This window comes from Lynx canadensis, chromosome E3 (assembly GCF_007474595.2).
Source record: "Lynx canadensis isolate LIC74 chromosome E3, mLynCan4.pri.v2, whole genome shotgun sequence".
Classification (NCBI taxonomy): domain Eukaryota; kingdom Metazoa; phylum Chordata; class Mammalia; order Carnivora; family Felidae; genus Lynx; species Lynx canadensis.
In genome coordinates, this window is record NC_044318.1 from 12,834,048 (window position 1) to 12,851,657 (window position 17,610).

Consider the following 17,610-nt stretch of genomic DNA (forward strand, 5'->3'; position numbering starts at 1 on the left):
TATTAACAACCAGTACACAATTTCATACCAAATATTCTTTCATTGGATTATTTAAAACTAGAGGCAGAAATTATAGGCAGACCCGGTGAATTCATTTTCTACTCTGGGCGTTGATTCTTGGTGAATTAGCCTGCGATACCAATAGAAGTCCTTTAACTTCTCCCTGGCTCTGAAAATGCTACTGTCGCTCACGTGTTGTAGTCTTTTATGAGAATTTTTAATTTTAACTTTGCAGATCCAAAGTCACTTTCTGGAGCGAGCCTTCAGCAACTCAGCGCAACAAATACAATGCGTGAAGGAGTTCACAAGGTGCAACGTGGCCTCATGGCTCCTGTCCTCCAAGCTTCCAGAAGTACTCAGTGTGAGTCTGGAGAGCTTAGATAAGGTAAGCGTTACTTGGGTAAGTACAGTGGTCTACAGACTGCCCCCCACTCCTGCTTCTCAAATGGCTCCCTGCAATTACCCTGTGAATAAGAATAACCAGGGCACGTGTAGTTGGGGCTGCTTCCCCAACACGACAAAGTGAGGAGGAAACAGTAAGGACATCTACACGTGCCTCCCATCATGGCCAGGGAGTCTGAGTCAAGTTTCTGTGACCTCTGCTTACCCAGATTCCCACGTGGAGGGGAGAGACGTTGAGGAGCACGGCCCCCCATCGTAAGCTAAGATGGCCTGAGGAAGGGGGGCTGGAGGACAAGGAGGGAGGACTCATCTCTTATTTCTGTATTCATGCACTTGCGTCACCGGAGTTCCTTTGAACCAGCATCGTGTCATCATCCCTGCTACTGCACGCAAGTACGCCACGATCAAGCAGGTGGACTCACCGAGAAGACCAAGACTGTGCTGCGAGCAGGGGACTGACTTGCCGTGACGTGATCAGCTTGCTGAAAGCAGATGGGTAACTCACTTGGAACGGAGTCTCCTCTTTCTCTTTGTTCTCTACAGGAGAGCTGGTGACACTCCGGGGACAGGGGTTCTCTTTCCTAATGGAGGGAACACATGAAGGGAAAAGGTCACGTGCTTGCCTTCACATCAGACAAGAGGCCGTGAGGAAGAGTAATGTAACCTACTTCAGGTTGGTTTTGTAAGCGGGTTCTGCCGTCCCCGAGTTTTTGGGTGCGGGCGCTGCAGCGCTCAAGCTTCTGTGGGGAGGCGCCACCAGCCTCAGGTGGCCTTGCTGGGAGTCACTGCTTCTAGCTCCAGTCTTTGACTCCATGCGGCAGAGCTCCTTAAAAGAGACAAGCGCAGCGGAATTTAAAACTGAAGCGACCAAGATGTGTTAAACCCTGTACAGAAAACACGTAACTGAGAATCGTCAAAAATGGAAAACAAAAAAGGACATGCCGAAAGCAAGCGGGGCATGTAAAACACGGAGAAGAAGAAACCGAACCTACCGTAAACTTCAGAAAGCAAGAGGTATCAAAGTTACCTGTAAACTTTTAACATTTGTGTTTTTTGTAGCAGATCCAGAATTTGCCTGCGACCCTTTTCCAGGCGTGGCTTTGGCACTGGAAGATTGTTCACTCGTATCTTTGATGAGGCACAATTTTGGATTCTTAAGTTTTTTGGGAGACTTCACTTTATCAGCAATTGCATTGGAACTCTTTGTTTCACAGAGTTCTCTATTTTTTGGAGTAAATGACACAATGATCCTATTACCAAAGACATCTTCGTTTTCCATTCGCTTCTGAGCCCGTTCTGCACTATCTTGGTTTATGAAGCGGAGAATTGCACTGCAGCCTGTGATACTCAGCACTTTCCCACCACAATTATCAGACAGGCGCCTGAGCCTGTTGGTGATGCTCTTGCCATCTTTATTTGCTGGTAGGTTATAAACATAGAGCAGAGTGTGGCACTGCTGATACAGAGGAAAAGGGTTACAACGGGTTAACTCAAGGGCACACATTCAATTACAAAATTAGAAGAACAAGGAGTGATCTCCAAACTTAAGCTAACAACCTCGGAGGGGAGGTGGTAATGATCTTGAGGGAAGACGGTGAACTTACTTAAACCGGAAAAAACCCAGAAAGAGGGAAATGTACCTTAAAGTACCACTCTGGCCAATGAGAATGGCAAGATTTAATGCTCTGAATAATCAAGTCTTTTTCTTCTTTTTAACCATGAAGAACAGGGACCTCAAAAGTGGGCAATCTCTGACCTAAAATACTACATTCGACTTAAAGGCCTCTGAGGCTAGAAAAGTAAATGCCAATTTCTTTAGGAGTCATATGTATATTCTCCAAATGGCTGAAATGCAGCTCAAGAGTGTAGTAAAAGTGCTTTTCCCAAATCAAGACCGTAAGGAATGCTCACCCTGCTGGAAATAAGCGCGCTTTCTCCTAGCACGTGGCTCAATAAGCTACAGGTGTAGCAATAACCGCTCTGAATCGTGCACATGCGTGGTGGGGAATAGAACTATGCAAAACCAGCTCAGAGGGCTACTGAAGTTTAAGGATTAAATGCCCAAGACGTGTACGATTTACTCTGTTTATCTGACTGCAGCCACATGAGTGTGTGCAAACCATCACCATATTCTTTACCCATGACTGGAAGAAAAAGACGTAATAAATCTTTCCCTACTGCTTTCATCCAGTTGACACAAACACTGCTGGCTTTGGAGACACTGACCAGAGGTGTTGGGAAGATAAACCTACAAGCCAATTCCCCACGATTCCGTGAAACAAGCTAAAAGCAAAATTCATACATGCCAATTCTCTATTGGTAAGAAAAGAACTATTTCTAAGCCTTACTTCAAAAATCTGGCCAGCCTCCTACAAAGAACTGCCTCACCTGGTGACCCCGTTAAGGGCGGTCTTCAGCCCCCAAAAGCTAACATTAGAGTGCAGCAAAAGAAGAACGCAAACCCACTTACTGGCATTTTTAGTGGTAACCTGGGGGGCAAGTCGGAAATGAACTCTTCGAATCTGATCAGCTCATTAGCATGATGCAGCAGTGCTTCCGAGGCCTGGTTTTTATGGACCAAAATTATGTGGAAACCATGCCTGTGTCTCAGATCACTAAGCTCCAACGCAAAATTGACATCAGCTGAAAGAAAAGGCACAGCCCACCCCGTCCCCAAACATTAGAAAGACGTGACACACACACACAGCTGTACTGCCCCCTACTGAGAGGGAAGGAATGGCTGGACTGGACTCAGAGTTGCTCCGCCCCCCGCCCCCCAGCTCTCACCCCCTTAACTGAAACAGGAACACGTTTCACACAAGAATGAACACCGTAGGGCAATTTTACCACATACTTCTACTGAATTCCAAGACACGTTACTTCCAATAGTAAAAGAGAGCAAATAGTAATATTTCGGGGAGCAGCAGCTTTGGAAATTCTTCTTAGATTGTTAAAACTAGCAATACTGGGCCCAGGATACAAAAAAATAAAGTAGAATAAAAAATTACATTTTCTTTAACTGGCCCCACAAGAATCCATATTCAAGCTCTAAGGAGAAAATCCACAAAATCTACACAGACTCCGCTTTTTTCTCTAAACCGTTCTCAGGGGTAAGCACAAATATGGCCTGTGCATTTCAGCCTCTCTGGGGGCATATTTCACTCGAATGTGTTCTGGCTTCTGTAATAATTCCCACACAGCGCGTTTAGTGGAAATGAGCAGATGTCTCTGCACTTACTCGACACGAGAACCACAGTGGCTGGAGCAGTGTGAGTGTTCGCAAACCTTCGGAGACTCTGGCGCAGTTTGTCGTCAGCCGCGTTCTTGGCGGTAGCGTTGATGTGGGCAACGGTCACCTGCGTTGATTCAGAGTGAGGACAAATTAGTAAGAGCTGAGCTTAGGAAATCACTACACATTCTGCCCACAACTTCAGAGACGGTCCTCAAGGAACGAAACTCTAGCTGTTGTTATTCTTGCCACTTAGCAGTGAAAAAAAAATCATAAACGGATCTCAGTAATTTCAAATTTGTGTCTCTGTACAAATGAACTAGATCCATTGTTAGCCCTGCACGCCTCTCTTCATCTGCTCTTGTCCTTCATCCAACCCCCTTTCAGAAAACAGGCAGACAAGGAAGTGAGATATGAAGTAATGCAGCTCTAACAGCTTTTGCCAACAACCAGGAAGTAGCAGAGATGGACAGAGATGATGAACCTAAGATTTAGGGCTGTATATGATGTCACTTGTCTCTGCTACACATTGTCTATAGCTTTCAGGATCTGGGGTTAGGTGATGGGAGAGGAAAGGCATCTGTCTCCAAAAGAGCAAAAATGGATTTATTTCTGTTAAAGTTATCAGGCTTATACTGAAGTCTCCAAGGGCAAGGAAACGTTTTGAGAGGCATTTCAACTACATACAATACACAATAGGATTTATTAGTTTTTTAAGGAGCATAAGTATGTAATTTTAGGCAGCAATATGGCATAAAAACAGAATTACTTGTCTAAGCGTCAAAAGAACTAGAATCTAGTTCCAGCTTACGAGAATAGACTTTGCAGTCAGACAATCTGGATTTAAATCCTAGCTCATCTGGTTACTGGCCACATGATCTTTAAAAAGTTGTTTAACATCTTGGTGCCTCAGGTGAATTTGCAAATTTCAAATAATAAATCCTATGAGCCCTTTTCATAGAGCAGTCATGAAAGTCAAAAGAAAGGATGCACACGTAACCATGCTGTGACACAGCACTAGTCACATATACGTGGCATTACTGAAAGATCAAATACGATTAAGTGATTTCTAGTACTTCAGAGATAATCTTTTGCTAATTTCCTTTATTTGCCAACCTAGTAGAAATGCAGGTTTAACAAATTTTGAATTAAAATTATTATTTTTTTTTTCAACGTTTATTTATTTTTGGGACAGAGAGAGACAGAGCATGAACGGGGGAGGGGCAGAGAGAGAGGGAGACACAGAATCGGAAACAGGCTCCAGGCTCCGAGCCATCAGCCCAGAGCCTGACGCGGGGCTCGAACTCACGGACCGCGAGATGGTGACCTGGGTTAAGTCGGACGCTCAACCGACTGCGCCACCCAGGCGCCCCTGAATTAAAATTATTAAAAAAAAAACACACATGTGCTTCTTCTTGTACCATAATAGATGAAAAAAACTTTTTTTTTTTTTTACCTGGCAATTATTCAGCTCTTGAATAACTTCTTTGTTTTCTTTACTGATGTCACACACACAGATGAATTCTGCTTCTCTGTGGCCTTTAAAAAACTTCTCACGGATTCTCTGTACAACAGCAGTAGCTGAGCGGCCAGAGGGAACCGAACAGTTTTCAATATCCCAAAAAACTCCAATGGGGGGTAAGTTTTCCAGCACCTGTCCGGCTAGTGCAACTTCTGGTGACCCTTAGGAAATGTTAACACTTTCAATCACACATAGTGAAAAAAATAATGGCAAATTAAAATAATAGGTAGCTACCTATCATTTTTAGTGGCAGAAAAATGAAATTATTGATGTTAAGCTTAAGGATACCAACCTCACTGGTTGACCTAAAAGGACAACCCCAAGTTGCAATAGCATTCCTAAGTGATTATTCCTCTTTTTCAGGAAAGAACAAATCTAAAGGTCAAGTTACTTCAGGCCCACAACAAATCCATTGCAGAGCATGAGCCATCCTCATGCTGACCGTTATGTCTACGTTTCTCTGTACACTAACACGTAGGCGAATGGACACTGCGGCTCTGGGACCTGTCATGCTCTGCCCACGCGTGTCTACCTGCTCAGTATGGAAGAGCAATGAAGAGGTGACAAAGGGTGAAGTTGTTACTGTCCTTGATTAAAAAAAAAAAAATTTAACACTGCATTAACATCTGATTTAATATAAAAAAAAAAGTTTTCCAAAGACAAAATATCACATTAACTACTTTTTGGGGAAATGATACTAGGTTTTTCAATTCTTGTTTTTTATCAACCATTACTAAATCTTTCTAAATAGTAAGTACTTCTATGGAGTGCGCCATCAACAAGTGTAATTAGGAACCTAAGTTGACACTAAGTCCCCTCTGGCACTTATCTCTCCTAATATATACCTCGTATACCTAGTATTCTGTATACGGCATCCGACCTCAAACAGCCTCAGTGCAACGTAAAAGGCAAATGACTCGTCGGTGTCTAAGAATAAAAAGATTTTTTACCAAGAGGGAGAAATGGAGATGCACATACACAGTAGCTTTAGACCACAAGAATCTTTTCAAGGTGATTAAATGCAGTGTATCAGATACTGAAAACTACTTAAATATGCACATTTTATACCATACTGTCATTTACCAAATTTCGAAGCAGCTTTGCCTAGACTGGTCGCCAATAACAACGTGGTCTCCTTCCCTGCTCCTTTGGTTCCACAGCCATTACACAGAGGAATAGTAACAGGTGCAGTTTGAGTATTTGGAGGTGGTATATTTGGCCAGACTTTAGCAGCATCAATTATACTATTTCTTGCCGGCTGTTTTAAAAATTTTTTTAAAAAAAGGAGGAGGTTTCAGACACATCATTTCAGAACCTAGAGTTATAAACAACAACTGAAAACACATTCTAAGTGTTTCTTCTTTCCACCTGTTAGAATCTGTCGCCTCTGACAGAATGTATTTTCAATATTTCAGTGCATTCCCAGAACTATCAGCTGTTAATTCACAAACTCACTCCACAAAGTGACTTTAAATGGTCTGGGACGACTTTCACAGCCTAGGGCGTATGTATCCTGCAGAGGAGACCCAGACATACTTTCCGTAAAGGAAACTAAAATCTTTACTTGAACACCCGTGTGATCGAGGCCAAGTTCCAAGTCCCTCAAATTATTACCAAAGAACACCATGGGGTGACCTATGTTAACATGAATGGGTCCATATATGAGGTGAGTGTTAGTTATGAGAACTCTAGCCTTTAAAGACACAACAGAACCCGAAGCTTTGCCGAACTAGGTGTACGTGTAGGCAACGGATTTATTACAACGAGAGCCTCTAAAAGCACAAACTACGTGAATAAGGACTCTGCACGTTTTTGGATGGGCCTTCCCATTTTACCCTTCGCCTCTTTCGGGACCGACAGAGGCTATGCTGCTGGGGAGAAAGCTACCTCACAGAAGAATCTTCAGCCCCATGCACCACAAAGACTTTTCGAGATAGATCCACTTTAAAAAAGTCACTCCTCAAAAGTCAGCTGCACCCAACATAACAAATAAAAAGATACACACCTTGTTGAGACAGTCTTCGCAGTAAAGTGAGCCCTTTAAACAAACCGGAGGTACCACGTTTAGGTGCAAAGAATTGGTGCACAAGTGAGGCGTTAGCTCCGACTGTGAAATGTGCTCTTCCAAATGCCCCGGAGCCCCGCTTGTGAAATCAGAACAGGGGAAATAGCCAGCGGAGGCGCAGCCCTGGAGAGCCGGAAACTGATGCAGCTTGTGCACGTTACCATGGCAGGATTGGAAATGAAGCTTTCCACAACAGGGCAGGTGTTTGCAGGAAGACAGATTACTCTCTAGACACATGCTGGGGAAGTCACTTGCAAGGCCGGCCAAATTGTTCCTAGCTGAGGCATTCTGGAGCGAAGATGCAGACTGGAAGGCAAACCCTGACCCTACCTGACACGTGACTGTCCTGGTGCTCTGTGAGTCTAACAGTGCGCCTGGGTGAATCAAGCTACCGCTACCTCCGCTACCACCGCCGCCACCGCCACCACCAAAACGCATCGGCGAAGTGGAGGGTTCATTAGGGCAATGAGCGCAGCAGCTTACTTTGGGGACAGGTGAAAGCTGTATTTTAGGTTGCTGGAGAGAATGAATATCTGGAAGCGGGACTGCTGGAAAAAGTTTAGAGCCAGCATGAAGGGGAGACGGCACGTCCTTTAACTCCACAGCAGCTTTCTTGTTCTCCATGTAATCTTTCTGGGAAGAGAAGACCAGAAGGCAAGTTAGCTTCACGGGGCCGGTGAGTTTTGGTTACTCACATCCTACTGCAATCTAGAGACGGAAGTAGTGTTCAGTTCTGTTTACATCAGTCGATCACAACCAAACAGAAGGAGAACGGAGTGGCGGCTGAAAGCAGGGGCCTGATTCACAGAACAGGGAAACGGACAAACAAAATCAAGACCGTGTCCTTCCTGGATTTTAAGAGACTGGGGCAGGGTGCTGCTTACACGGTCAGCAAGGCAGGTTAACCATCTGTGCCTCAGGGACTTCCCTTTGATAACTTCCCCTTGCCTCACAGGGCCTTCTGAAGACAAAACAGGTGGTACGAAAACAACACAATCACGAATGGCGTTCAACAAGGATGGCTCACAAGCCAAGCGCATTGAGGAAAATACTTAATGGTTCCTGCAGTCAGACCATAAAGGGTTTACTAAGGTCCTCCAGACGATTCCAAACTTTCGGATGAGATCAGCTATCTGCCCACATGGCCCATCCATGGAGTCTTAAACATGCTGTTGGGGACAAGAAGCAAACTCCAGGCTATCATGACCTAAAGCCACAAGGCCAACCACTGCTATGTAGCCAGTGAAAAGGATTAATTAGAAAACTGTTTGGGCACAATATTCAAGAGAAATAGCTTGTCTTATGCCTCCAACACAGACACAGGACGTTGTGTTGTCGTTGGTGTTAGAGACCTGGGTTGGAATGTGATACTCAGCAGTTGTAGGACCTGGGGTAAGGTACATCACCTCTCCATACTTCGGTTTCCTCGAGCTTCAGTTGGGAACACGATGTAGCTCCTACAACGGCTAGGAGGATAAAACACGACAGTGCACATAAAGCACTCAGCAGGGTACCTGGTCACTGAAAGGGGATCTAACTAATCGACAGCCCTTCCTGGCTGGCTGCAGGAACTATTAAGAGAAAGCAGATATGGTGATGGAGACATGCTCTTCCCTCAGAGTACAGAACGGGCCATCTGACTGCTATGGTTTCACCCCTTTGGCTGTGGTTCTACATTAACCTGGGAGAGCACACTCATTTGGGAGAAATCAGGATCTGAAGATGTAGGATTTTTCAGGTCGACTTCTCCTAAAAGGGCGGGGGGAGGGGGGGGGCGGTTGCTGATAACCGACTGACTGCCAACAAGCAGTGTGTCCTGCTCTCTTGGTAATTACAGTTCAGGCTAGAAATTCATTTACTGGCATTCAGATTTATATAGATCTGGCTCTTATGGTCTTGACTCAGGTCTGGGTACCACTGAAAGAAGCAGGTGTCTGGATCTATAAAGTGAAAGTGCAATCCTGTATTGTCGGACCCCACGGGGGCCTGACCGACCATCCCAGGAAGCCCTGCTTGAGGTGCCAACCCTGCTGTCAGATGTCCTTAAAGTAAATGACCACAATTACTGATGCCATGCAAAAAAGAGAAGTATATAATGAAACCCTGGAGGAGATAAGGAATTTAGCTGAGTTTTTAAAAAGTTATTAATGCCCTTATATAAATTCATAAAGTCTCATTCAAATCCCAAATGCAAAAGCCAAAAAAAGGAAAGAAACAAAATAGAAAAGTGGGAACATGATGCATGCATGACATCAGAAAAAGTCAAAATCACTATGAAAAAACAAAGGAAGAAGTTGCAGACATGTTTAAATGTTCAAGAGAAATCTTGAACAGAAAAAGACCGCCAATAAGGTCCTTTCAATCTTCCGCTGATTTTAAGACTCAAACCTCAGAAGGCTACAATAGAATAAAGTCTATTTTATACTTTCCTCTGATTCGACTCTACAATTTGGATTTCATCTTTGGAATCTCTGACTTTCCTAAGAAGTCTTCCCAAAATGTTAACATTAAATATTCAAAGCAGCTACAGTTAAAAAATTATGCTCTCCTTGAGTCAGAAATTATAATCATGTGCTACAAGGAGGAAAAAGCAGGATGCAAAGTAAAACTTAGCACAGACTCCAGGGAAAGAGAGACTGCCCCAGACCAAATGGGCCACTCATCTATTTGCATAAGGAATTTGCTATGTCCTCAGTCTTGCACATAGTTACCGTGTGGGGGCTAAGTGGCAATGTGTGCTCAGGACGAGAAAAGCAATTAGAAAATTTCCAGAGCCATGGCTTAGCATCATTATTTTGTCGGAGCCATCCAAGTGTTCTACTGCAGGGGTCCTCAGTTCCGTTTCCTTCCATCATACAGCCATACAAAGTGGTTCAACATTCTCCCATCTTTCTTTTCTGTCATTCTTCCACCCTGTTAAGAACGAGATCTCAACATCAGTTATTTGCATAAGGACAAATTTTACTATTAAAAAGTGTAACTTCAACCGTACTTAGGGCGCAACTACATTTACGGTACAATAGCTCCCAGTAAGTCAGATCGTAGAAACAAAAGTAGAATTCTAGCCAAGTGACAACCTCCTCCAGCCCCGAGGAGGCCTTTTCTACAGTTTTTCTTAATTCTTCTCAACCATCTCTCCCCTAAAGGCTCTACTTGCGAGGGTCAAAATGTTAGTAGAAAAGAGCATGTAATTTTAGTAAAAGAACAAACACACGTCTTCATTTCCAATTATGTAAGATTCTGGCATCTGACTTAACAGCAACCTAACCCACTGTGTCATTGATGTGACTACAGAAGGTCCAAATTAAGTGACCTCTGTGGACTCTGAATGTGATTCTGCTACAGAACAAATCAAACCAATTCCTTCATTTACTTATCATGAAAGTGCAATCTGATATACCACCAAAAATCCAACCGAGAAATCTCAAGTCACAGATGTGCTATATCTATTCCAGTGCAACCACATTCTTACAAGTCTTAAACAGTACAATAAAAGCAGATCAAATCGATAACAGCCACTGGGCATGGAGGCAGCCTGCCAATGGTAAGGACAGCGGAACGTCACTTCCAAGTCTTTGCCATCATACCAAACAACCACCTCTTCTTACCCACAGTGGCCATTTTAAGGTCATCAATTTATCAGAAAGTTCACCTGAACATAAATAAAACAATTTTTTTAATGTTTTTATTTATTTATTTTGAGAGAGATAGGGCATGAGTGGGGATGGGGCAGAGAGAGAGGGAGAGAGAAAATCCCAAGCAGCCTCCGCATGGTCAGCGCAGAGCCCCACGCAGGGCTCAGTCCCGTATACCGTAAGACCTGACTTGAGATCAAGAGTTGGGACACTTTAACCGAGTGAGCCACCCGGGCGCCCCTGAAAACAATTTTTTTAGCTATCACTCTGATAAGATGCTCCTCTCAAGAGTTTAACATCGACACAATATGGTGAAGGGAACAATGACTAACCAGTACTCTAAAATATACAACTGATCACAGAAAGCAGGGGTAGGCAAACTATAGCGGGCCAGCCAAAACCAGCCTGCTGCTTGTATTTAAGTGGCCTTCAAACTAAGAATGTATTTTATATATCTTTAATTCTTAGGGGAAAAAATTGTGCGACACAACATTATATGAAATTCAACTTTTGGTATCTATAAATAGAGAAATTTGTTTAAGTACTGTCTGGGGCTGCTTATGCACTACAACTACAGAGTTGAGTTACCAGAAACAGAGACTGGAGGGGAAGGCCTAAAACATTTACTATTTGGCCCTTAAGTTTCAGTTTCTTCCTCTGTAGAGTGTGCCTCATTTCTCCCCCTCCAAGGCATTGCGGGGGGGGGGGGGAATTAGACAAAGGACTCCTCCCCGCTCCCCATCCATTTGTTTTCACCAATGTATAGTCTGTGCTAAGCACAGGGCTTGCTAAATCTTACATACTAAGTAATTATTTGTTAAATGAAGGAATGAATAAAGTAACTATTTACCTACTACATACAGTTAGGAGTTAAGTTAGAAGCAGAGACAGCATTAACAGCCACAATGATAAATTATAACAGCTATACTAGCTGATTTTCTTACTCAAGACAGGTCTTATATTCCCTTACAATCTCCTCTTTAGATCATAGGAATTTGTGATGTTCACAATACACAACTTCAACGTGCTCTCTCACCTCTTCAAGGCCAATGCTGAAAGTGAGGTAACGGAGAGTACAATACAGATTACAAAGTACTTTTATTTAACATTATTTCCTCATTCAGTAAATATTTATTTAGTGTCTACTATATAACAGGTCTGTGCTTGGCCCAGGAGATACAATGATGAAAGCAACCAGACAGTAAGATCCATTTATGTAATCTTTTTTTCCCCCACAGTCAATCTGTGAGATAGACGAGAGAGAAATAAGCCACATTTTACAGAGGAGTAAGCAGAAGTTTAATTAAGTTTTGCAACTTGCCAAGATCACACAATTAGAGAGGGGGCAGAACCGGGCCTGTCCACCCCTTTCCACCACAACAAGGTGCCTTCCGTATTGCTCAACACAATCAACAGAAAGTACAAATGTATTAGCAGGTTAGTGGCCCGCACCCAGAAAATTTCCCAAGCATTCCTGGGAATGCCACTAAGTACTTAGGCAGCCAAGCAAGTTCTATCCGATGTGAGTGAGAGTCTTTGAACAATTCAGACAGTGCTTGAGAGCACAGACTCTACTGTTAGTCTGTGTATTAAGTCCCAATTTTGCGGCTTCCTATCTGTGCAGCTTTGGAGAGCTCACAACCTCTCTGAACCTCAAATCCTATCTGTAAAATGGGCCTGATAGTAACCACAGCATCCTCAAAGGGCTGTTGTTGGGATTTAATGAGACAGTCACATTATGAAACTTAGAAGTGGCCTTCTCTTAACACCCAAGCTAGTCCTGGATCCACAAACCACCCCAACCCATTACTTTGTTTTCATAGGGTCTTCTATCTAAAATTATTTGCTTGATGCTTTACGTCGCCCCTATTGAATATAAACTCCATGAAGGCAGGCATCATGTTTTCTCATTCAGGGCTGTATTTCCTGCACCTAGCAGTGTCCGGTACCTATCAACAATTGTCCAATGAGTGAAGAGTTCAATAAACGTCTAGGAAGACCACTTGGGCTTTCATCCCCCAGGAGGCAAAACACCACAGTTACCGCTCAGAGAAGTTGGGGAGTCCAAAACATACAAATGTAACTGGAAAGCTCTTGGTAATACCAGGAAGGTGCTTGGGAAACTAACACGTGTACCACGGTGTTGCTTTGCAATTAGTAGTGGGAGTGGCTCAGGGCAACTCAACACTTATCTGTCAAGCCAGAGACTACACCCTAGAGAGTGCTGAAAGACCGAGGAGAACGCAAAAACGCTCGGGGCGGGGGTTAAAAACACCCGCCCCTTTACTCCTCTCTGAACCTTCCAACTGTGCACACTGCTCGAGAAGGGTTGCTCTCCACACCTGGAAGCCCCACAGGGAGCAGGGAGGCAGGTGCGGGCGGGGAGCCAAACACCCCCAAAAGGCAGTAGCGGCGCAGCAATGACAGTCGTGAACGGACCTGAAAGGGAGACAACCGGAACCTTTGCTGGCGGCCTGACTGGTGGGTCCCAGTCCTTCACCTCGGAGTAGCCAACCTCCCCCACCCCCGCCAGCAAAGGGCAGGGGAAGGGGGGGTACTTGTCCCGCCTCCAGCTGCTGGCCCCAGAGCAGTGAGTCCGTCAGGAACTAGTACCCAGCGCTGCCAGCCAACTCACCTCAGCCGCCGGCTCCACCTCCGCTCACATTCCGGCCCCGCCGCCTTCCCCCCGCCCCCCCAGGCCCTTTGTTTTGATTCCCGACTCCGCAGCTCCCGCCGCCGCCGCCAAGCGCACCCTCCACTTCCGCTTCCGCACCGCGCCGCCCCTGTCGCAAAACCGACGCCCTTCTCTCCCCACCTCGCTCCGCCCCTTCCTCCACTCCGCCCCCGCCGCCGCGTCCTCCCGCGCGGGGCGTGCTGGGAACCCCGGGGGGGGCGGGGCCTCGCGGCCCTGCAGCCTCGTCAGGCTCAGTCCCCTCCCGATAAACCCCTAAATAGGGTCCTTTCCCGGAGGAGACCCCGGCTTTTTTGGCGAAAACCCCAAGTTTAAGGAGGCCTTCTCCCTTGCTTATCGCGGTGGAGTGGAAAGGAACCTGAAAGCGAAGAATGAGGGGGCTTGTGAGGTGGAACCGGGGGGCGGAAAAAACCTCCCAACCGGGAATTGGTACAATTCAGCTCTTTCGGTCTTTTGAGGGAAGACGGTTTAAGTGGGGTTTCGATTTAAAAAAAAAAAAAAGTCGTTTTGGCGCGCGTTCCGCTCTCTCTCGCTCCCTGCTCCCGTCACGTGACGAGTCTACTTTTTTTTTTTTTTTTTTAATGAAATGACGCATATTTTCCACAACATCCTTAATCTAGTGCGACCTAGCGGCGAGAGGAGAGAAAAATAACTGCCAGCGGGGCTTCTTGCCCCGCTGGCAGAAATGAAGATGTGGACCCGGAGTCGGCGGGACAGTGTCACCTACTCTTAAGGGGTCCTCGTGATTTTAGTTAAAAAGCGTCATTTTTAATGTGTGGTTTTTGGTTTTTTGTTTTTTTGTTTTTTTTTTAAGAGAGAGGGCACGCAGAAGCGTGCTTGAAGGGAGGGGCGGGGAGGACGGGGACAGACGATCGGAACCCCGTTCTGTGCGGACAGCAGAGAGCCCGAAGTGGGGCTTGAACTCCTGAACCGCCAGATCATGACCTGAGCCAAAGTTGGACCTTAACCGACTGAGCCACCCAGGCGCCCCAGAAAACATCATTTTTTGAAAGCGCTGGTCCGGAGCTCGTTCCAACGCATGTGAACTTTTCCAGGGACCGGTTGGGGGAAGCCCTGTGAAGCCAGTGACAGTTTGGGTTTTAGGTGGATGCATGTGCCATGGTTGCGGTGGTGGTGGTGGTGGGGTAGGTGCTTCGCAGTCTTTACTGTGACCTGAAGGGTTTTATTTTAAAGCTCAGCACCACGGTCATTTTTGAAACTGCCAACTGCTCGCGATTTCCTGTTGCCAATGAGAAAAACAAAGCGTCTGTCTAAATCCAGACCTATTTAAGATGTGCTGGCTGAGTTCGACCTAGAAGTTTGCTGAGAAAACAGATGAATTTTGCAGAAGAATAAGCAGAAACCACCCAATGAGATTCCCCTCCCCACCCCTCCCCCACCCCCAGGCTGCGGGGTGAGGCAATTTCATTAGGCAATTCGCATTAAGTGGGGGAAATTTCAGGGGAAGCTGATCCATCCCTGTAGACGTCCTTGTAGACGCCTATTGTGGAGGGCAAGATCAAACACGCAGCTGAAGCACCCTTCGTGCTTGCCTTTCAATTTCCAGAAGGCAGATGACAAGCACACACATCATCTGCCTGCTTAGGTATTTATTACTGCTGAGTAAATCTTCGCTGTGTCTGTGTGTGGGTATTATTTTCCAAGTGGGAATTAGAACAGAGGAAAAACAGCCCTGTGTCTAGTGTGTGTTTTTTTTTTTTTCTCCCAAAGTACGAAACAAATAATGCTTCTCTTTGGAGGAGTTTTTCTTTTTATTGCAGTTGAGTACCGCTAAACACAGACCAAAGTAACTGAATATATAAAAAGGAAACAAAGTAATTGTGGATTTTAATTGCCTTTTAAAAAAGACTTTTAGTCGCAAGAACAATACAGAGCAGACACATTTTGTTGGACTTTGCTTGGCATTCTTTCAAGCCCAGAACTGTGCCTGATCTCAACAAGTTAAATGCAGTCAATAAAACGGAACCAATCGGTTATGAAAAGTTAATGAAAAGTCTGAATTACAAATAATTTTTGATGAGATGCAGTTTTAGTGTTTTCTGTAGAAAAACAGCCTAAGCAGAGGACACCAGCGCTTGGAAGCAATTGTGAAGTGAAATGCAATTTGATACTTGTGAAAGAGTGTTTTCACATTTTTCTGAAGATATATTTTCTTAAATATAGGCCTGTTAATCTTACTCCTGTTTCTTTCCTGGGCAAACTCTTTTATCAGAGAGTAACTCAGTTTTCCCTGTACAAATTATAATCTTCACATTTATGAAACCGGGATGAAGTTTTCTTTTGGGGCTATTTAAGTGGCTACTTTACATTTAACTCACCTCAATTAATCTCGCTGCCACTACAGGAGTTTCTCCCCCAGCAACTTCTCTCCTGCCTATGTTCAGTTCAGTGTTTTGCAATAATAAATTATGGTGGAAGGACATAAGCAAGAAAAACAACTCTCTGCTAATTCTAATCTAATGCTAATTCTTAATGTGTAAAAGCTACAAGGAAAACAAATTGAATAAAGGGAGGAAAAGGTTTTAAAGTGCGCCAAAATTTTCATTTCATTTTAAAGGTTTTACCCAATAACCAATCCATTTCCCTAAAGTATTCCTGAAGAGGATTTTCATGATCATTTCAGTATCCTCCCTCTTATCTTTATGGAAAATGAAGGAAATTGGAAACTACCTAGTTTAAGTGATATGATCAATGACATTTAGGCAGGCCAAACTCATCGATTTGTGCTTCAGTTTATCTGTAAACTGGGATGATTACTCCCTGCCCAGAAACCCCAGGGAATAGAGAGAGTCAAATAAAATTCTGAGAGTGAAAGAAAGCATCAGAGGAAAAGTATCAAGAGGCTGCAAATTATTAGTGTTTGTGACCAGGATGGAAGTTTCCTAAACTTTTTGGGGGGCGCCTGGGTGGCTTGGTCGGTTGGGCGTCCGACTTTGGCTCAGGCCATGATCTCACGGTCCATGAGATCGAGCCCCGCGTCGGGCTCTGTGCTGACAGCTCAGAGCCTGGAGCCTGTTTCAGATTCTGTGTCTCCCTCTCTATCTGCTCCTCCCCAGTTCATGCTCTGTCTCTCTCTGTCTCAAAAATAAATAAAAGTTAAAAAAAATTAAAAAAAAAAGACATTTTGGTACTTTCCTTAACCCTGTTGATATAGGTAGTGATGTTCCCTTTTGGGTCTCTGAGCTTTGGGAACTAGCAAAGAGTCCAAATGAAGTCAAATTAGAGAAAGGTCAGTCTTACCCAAGGCAGGGAGGTAGGAAGGATTCCAGGAGTGTGGAGAGAGGCCTCAAAATAGCTAAAAATCTCTTTGCCTCTAGGGTAGTGCTGAAGAATGTGGGTGTAGGAGTCAAACGGACCCAGGTTTGAGGACTGATTTGTAATTACTAAGTGGAACACCTTAGGCAATGCATTTAATTTCCTGCACCTTTATTTTCTCATCTTTAAAATGAGGACAATAAAAGTGCTTTTCTGTGGTCCTCATTATCTGGGTCTCAGGTCCATTGTCACCTCCATAGAGCAGACTTCCCTGACTATGTGAAGTGCCCTCTCTCAGGCCTTTTCTATCAAGTGACCTTGCTTTATTCTTAGCACTTACTAACATCTGAAATTATTTTACCGTTTGCTGGTTTTCTCTCTTGCTTTTAGCATAGCCTTTTGAGGATTGGCATCTTGTCTGACATTGTGTCATAAGCCTGATTGCTCAATAAATATTTGTTGGTGAACAATTAGGATTGTTATGAGAATTAAGTAAGAAAACCCATGTCAAGAGCTTAGCATTGTGCCTGACACATATAACCAATAAGCAAATCACAATGGCTTAACAATTACATAGACTGTATTTAACTGTGTACTAGGTATTGTCCTAAACGTTTTACAAACTCCAAGTTACCTCATTTTGTCTCCACATAACCCGTAGGTAGAATCCTATTATGAACCTCCATGTTAGAGATGAGGAAACTAAGTCACAGAGTGTCTAGGTCAGTTGCCCAAGATCAACCAGCTAGTAGGAGTAAAGCCAGAATTCAAAGCCAGGCTGGAAACCAA

The 17,610-nt window shown here is 44.4% G+C and overlaps 1 protein-coding gene across 6 annotated transcripts in view; it reads right to left on the reverse strand.

The window, feature by feature from the left end:
* MARF1 (meiosis regulator and mRNA stability factor 1) overlaps window positions 1-13,592 on the reverse strand; it is a 40,123-nt gene extending 26,531 nt beyond the window's left edge. For 3 of the 6 annotated variants that reach the window (XM_030301273.1, XM_030301271.1, XM_030301269.1), the window contains exons 1-10: window positions 13,489-13,592; window positions 9,930-10,131; window positions 7,159-7,851; window positions 6,237-6,411; window positions 5,088-5,314; window positions 3,641-3,758; window positions 2,873-3,045; window positions 1,430-1,858; window positions 1,071-1,228; window positions 825-983 (exon numbers count right to left, since the gene is read on the reverse strand). In XM_030301273.1, the coding sequence (XP_030157133.1) occupies window positions 825-983; window positions 1,071-1,228; window positions 1,430-1,858; window positions 2,873-3,045; window positions 3,641-3,758; window positions 5,088-5,314; window positions 6,237-6,411; window positions 7,159-7,851; window positions 9,930-10,073 (2,276 nt within the window). In that variant the 5' untranslated portion in view covers window positions 10,074-10,131; window positions 13,489-13,592. Of the gene's footprint in view, window positions 1-824; window positions 984-1,070; window positions 1,229-1,429; window positions 1,859-2,872; window positions 3,046-3,640; window positions 3,759-5,087; window positions 5,315-6,236; window positions 6,412-7,158; window positions 7,852-9,929; window positions 10,132-13,292; window positions 13,426-13,488 lie in introns of those variants that run through there. The other 3 variants (XM_030301274.1, XM_030301272.1, XM_030301270.1) reach the window with 3 other exon arrangements.
* Between the last annotated feature and the right edge of the window lie 4,018 nt (window positions 13,593-17,610).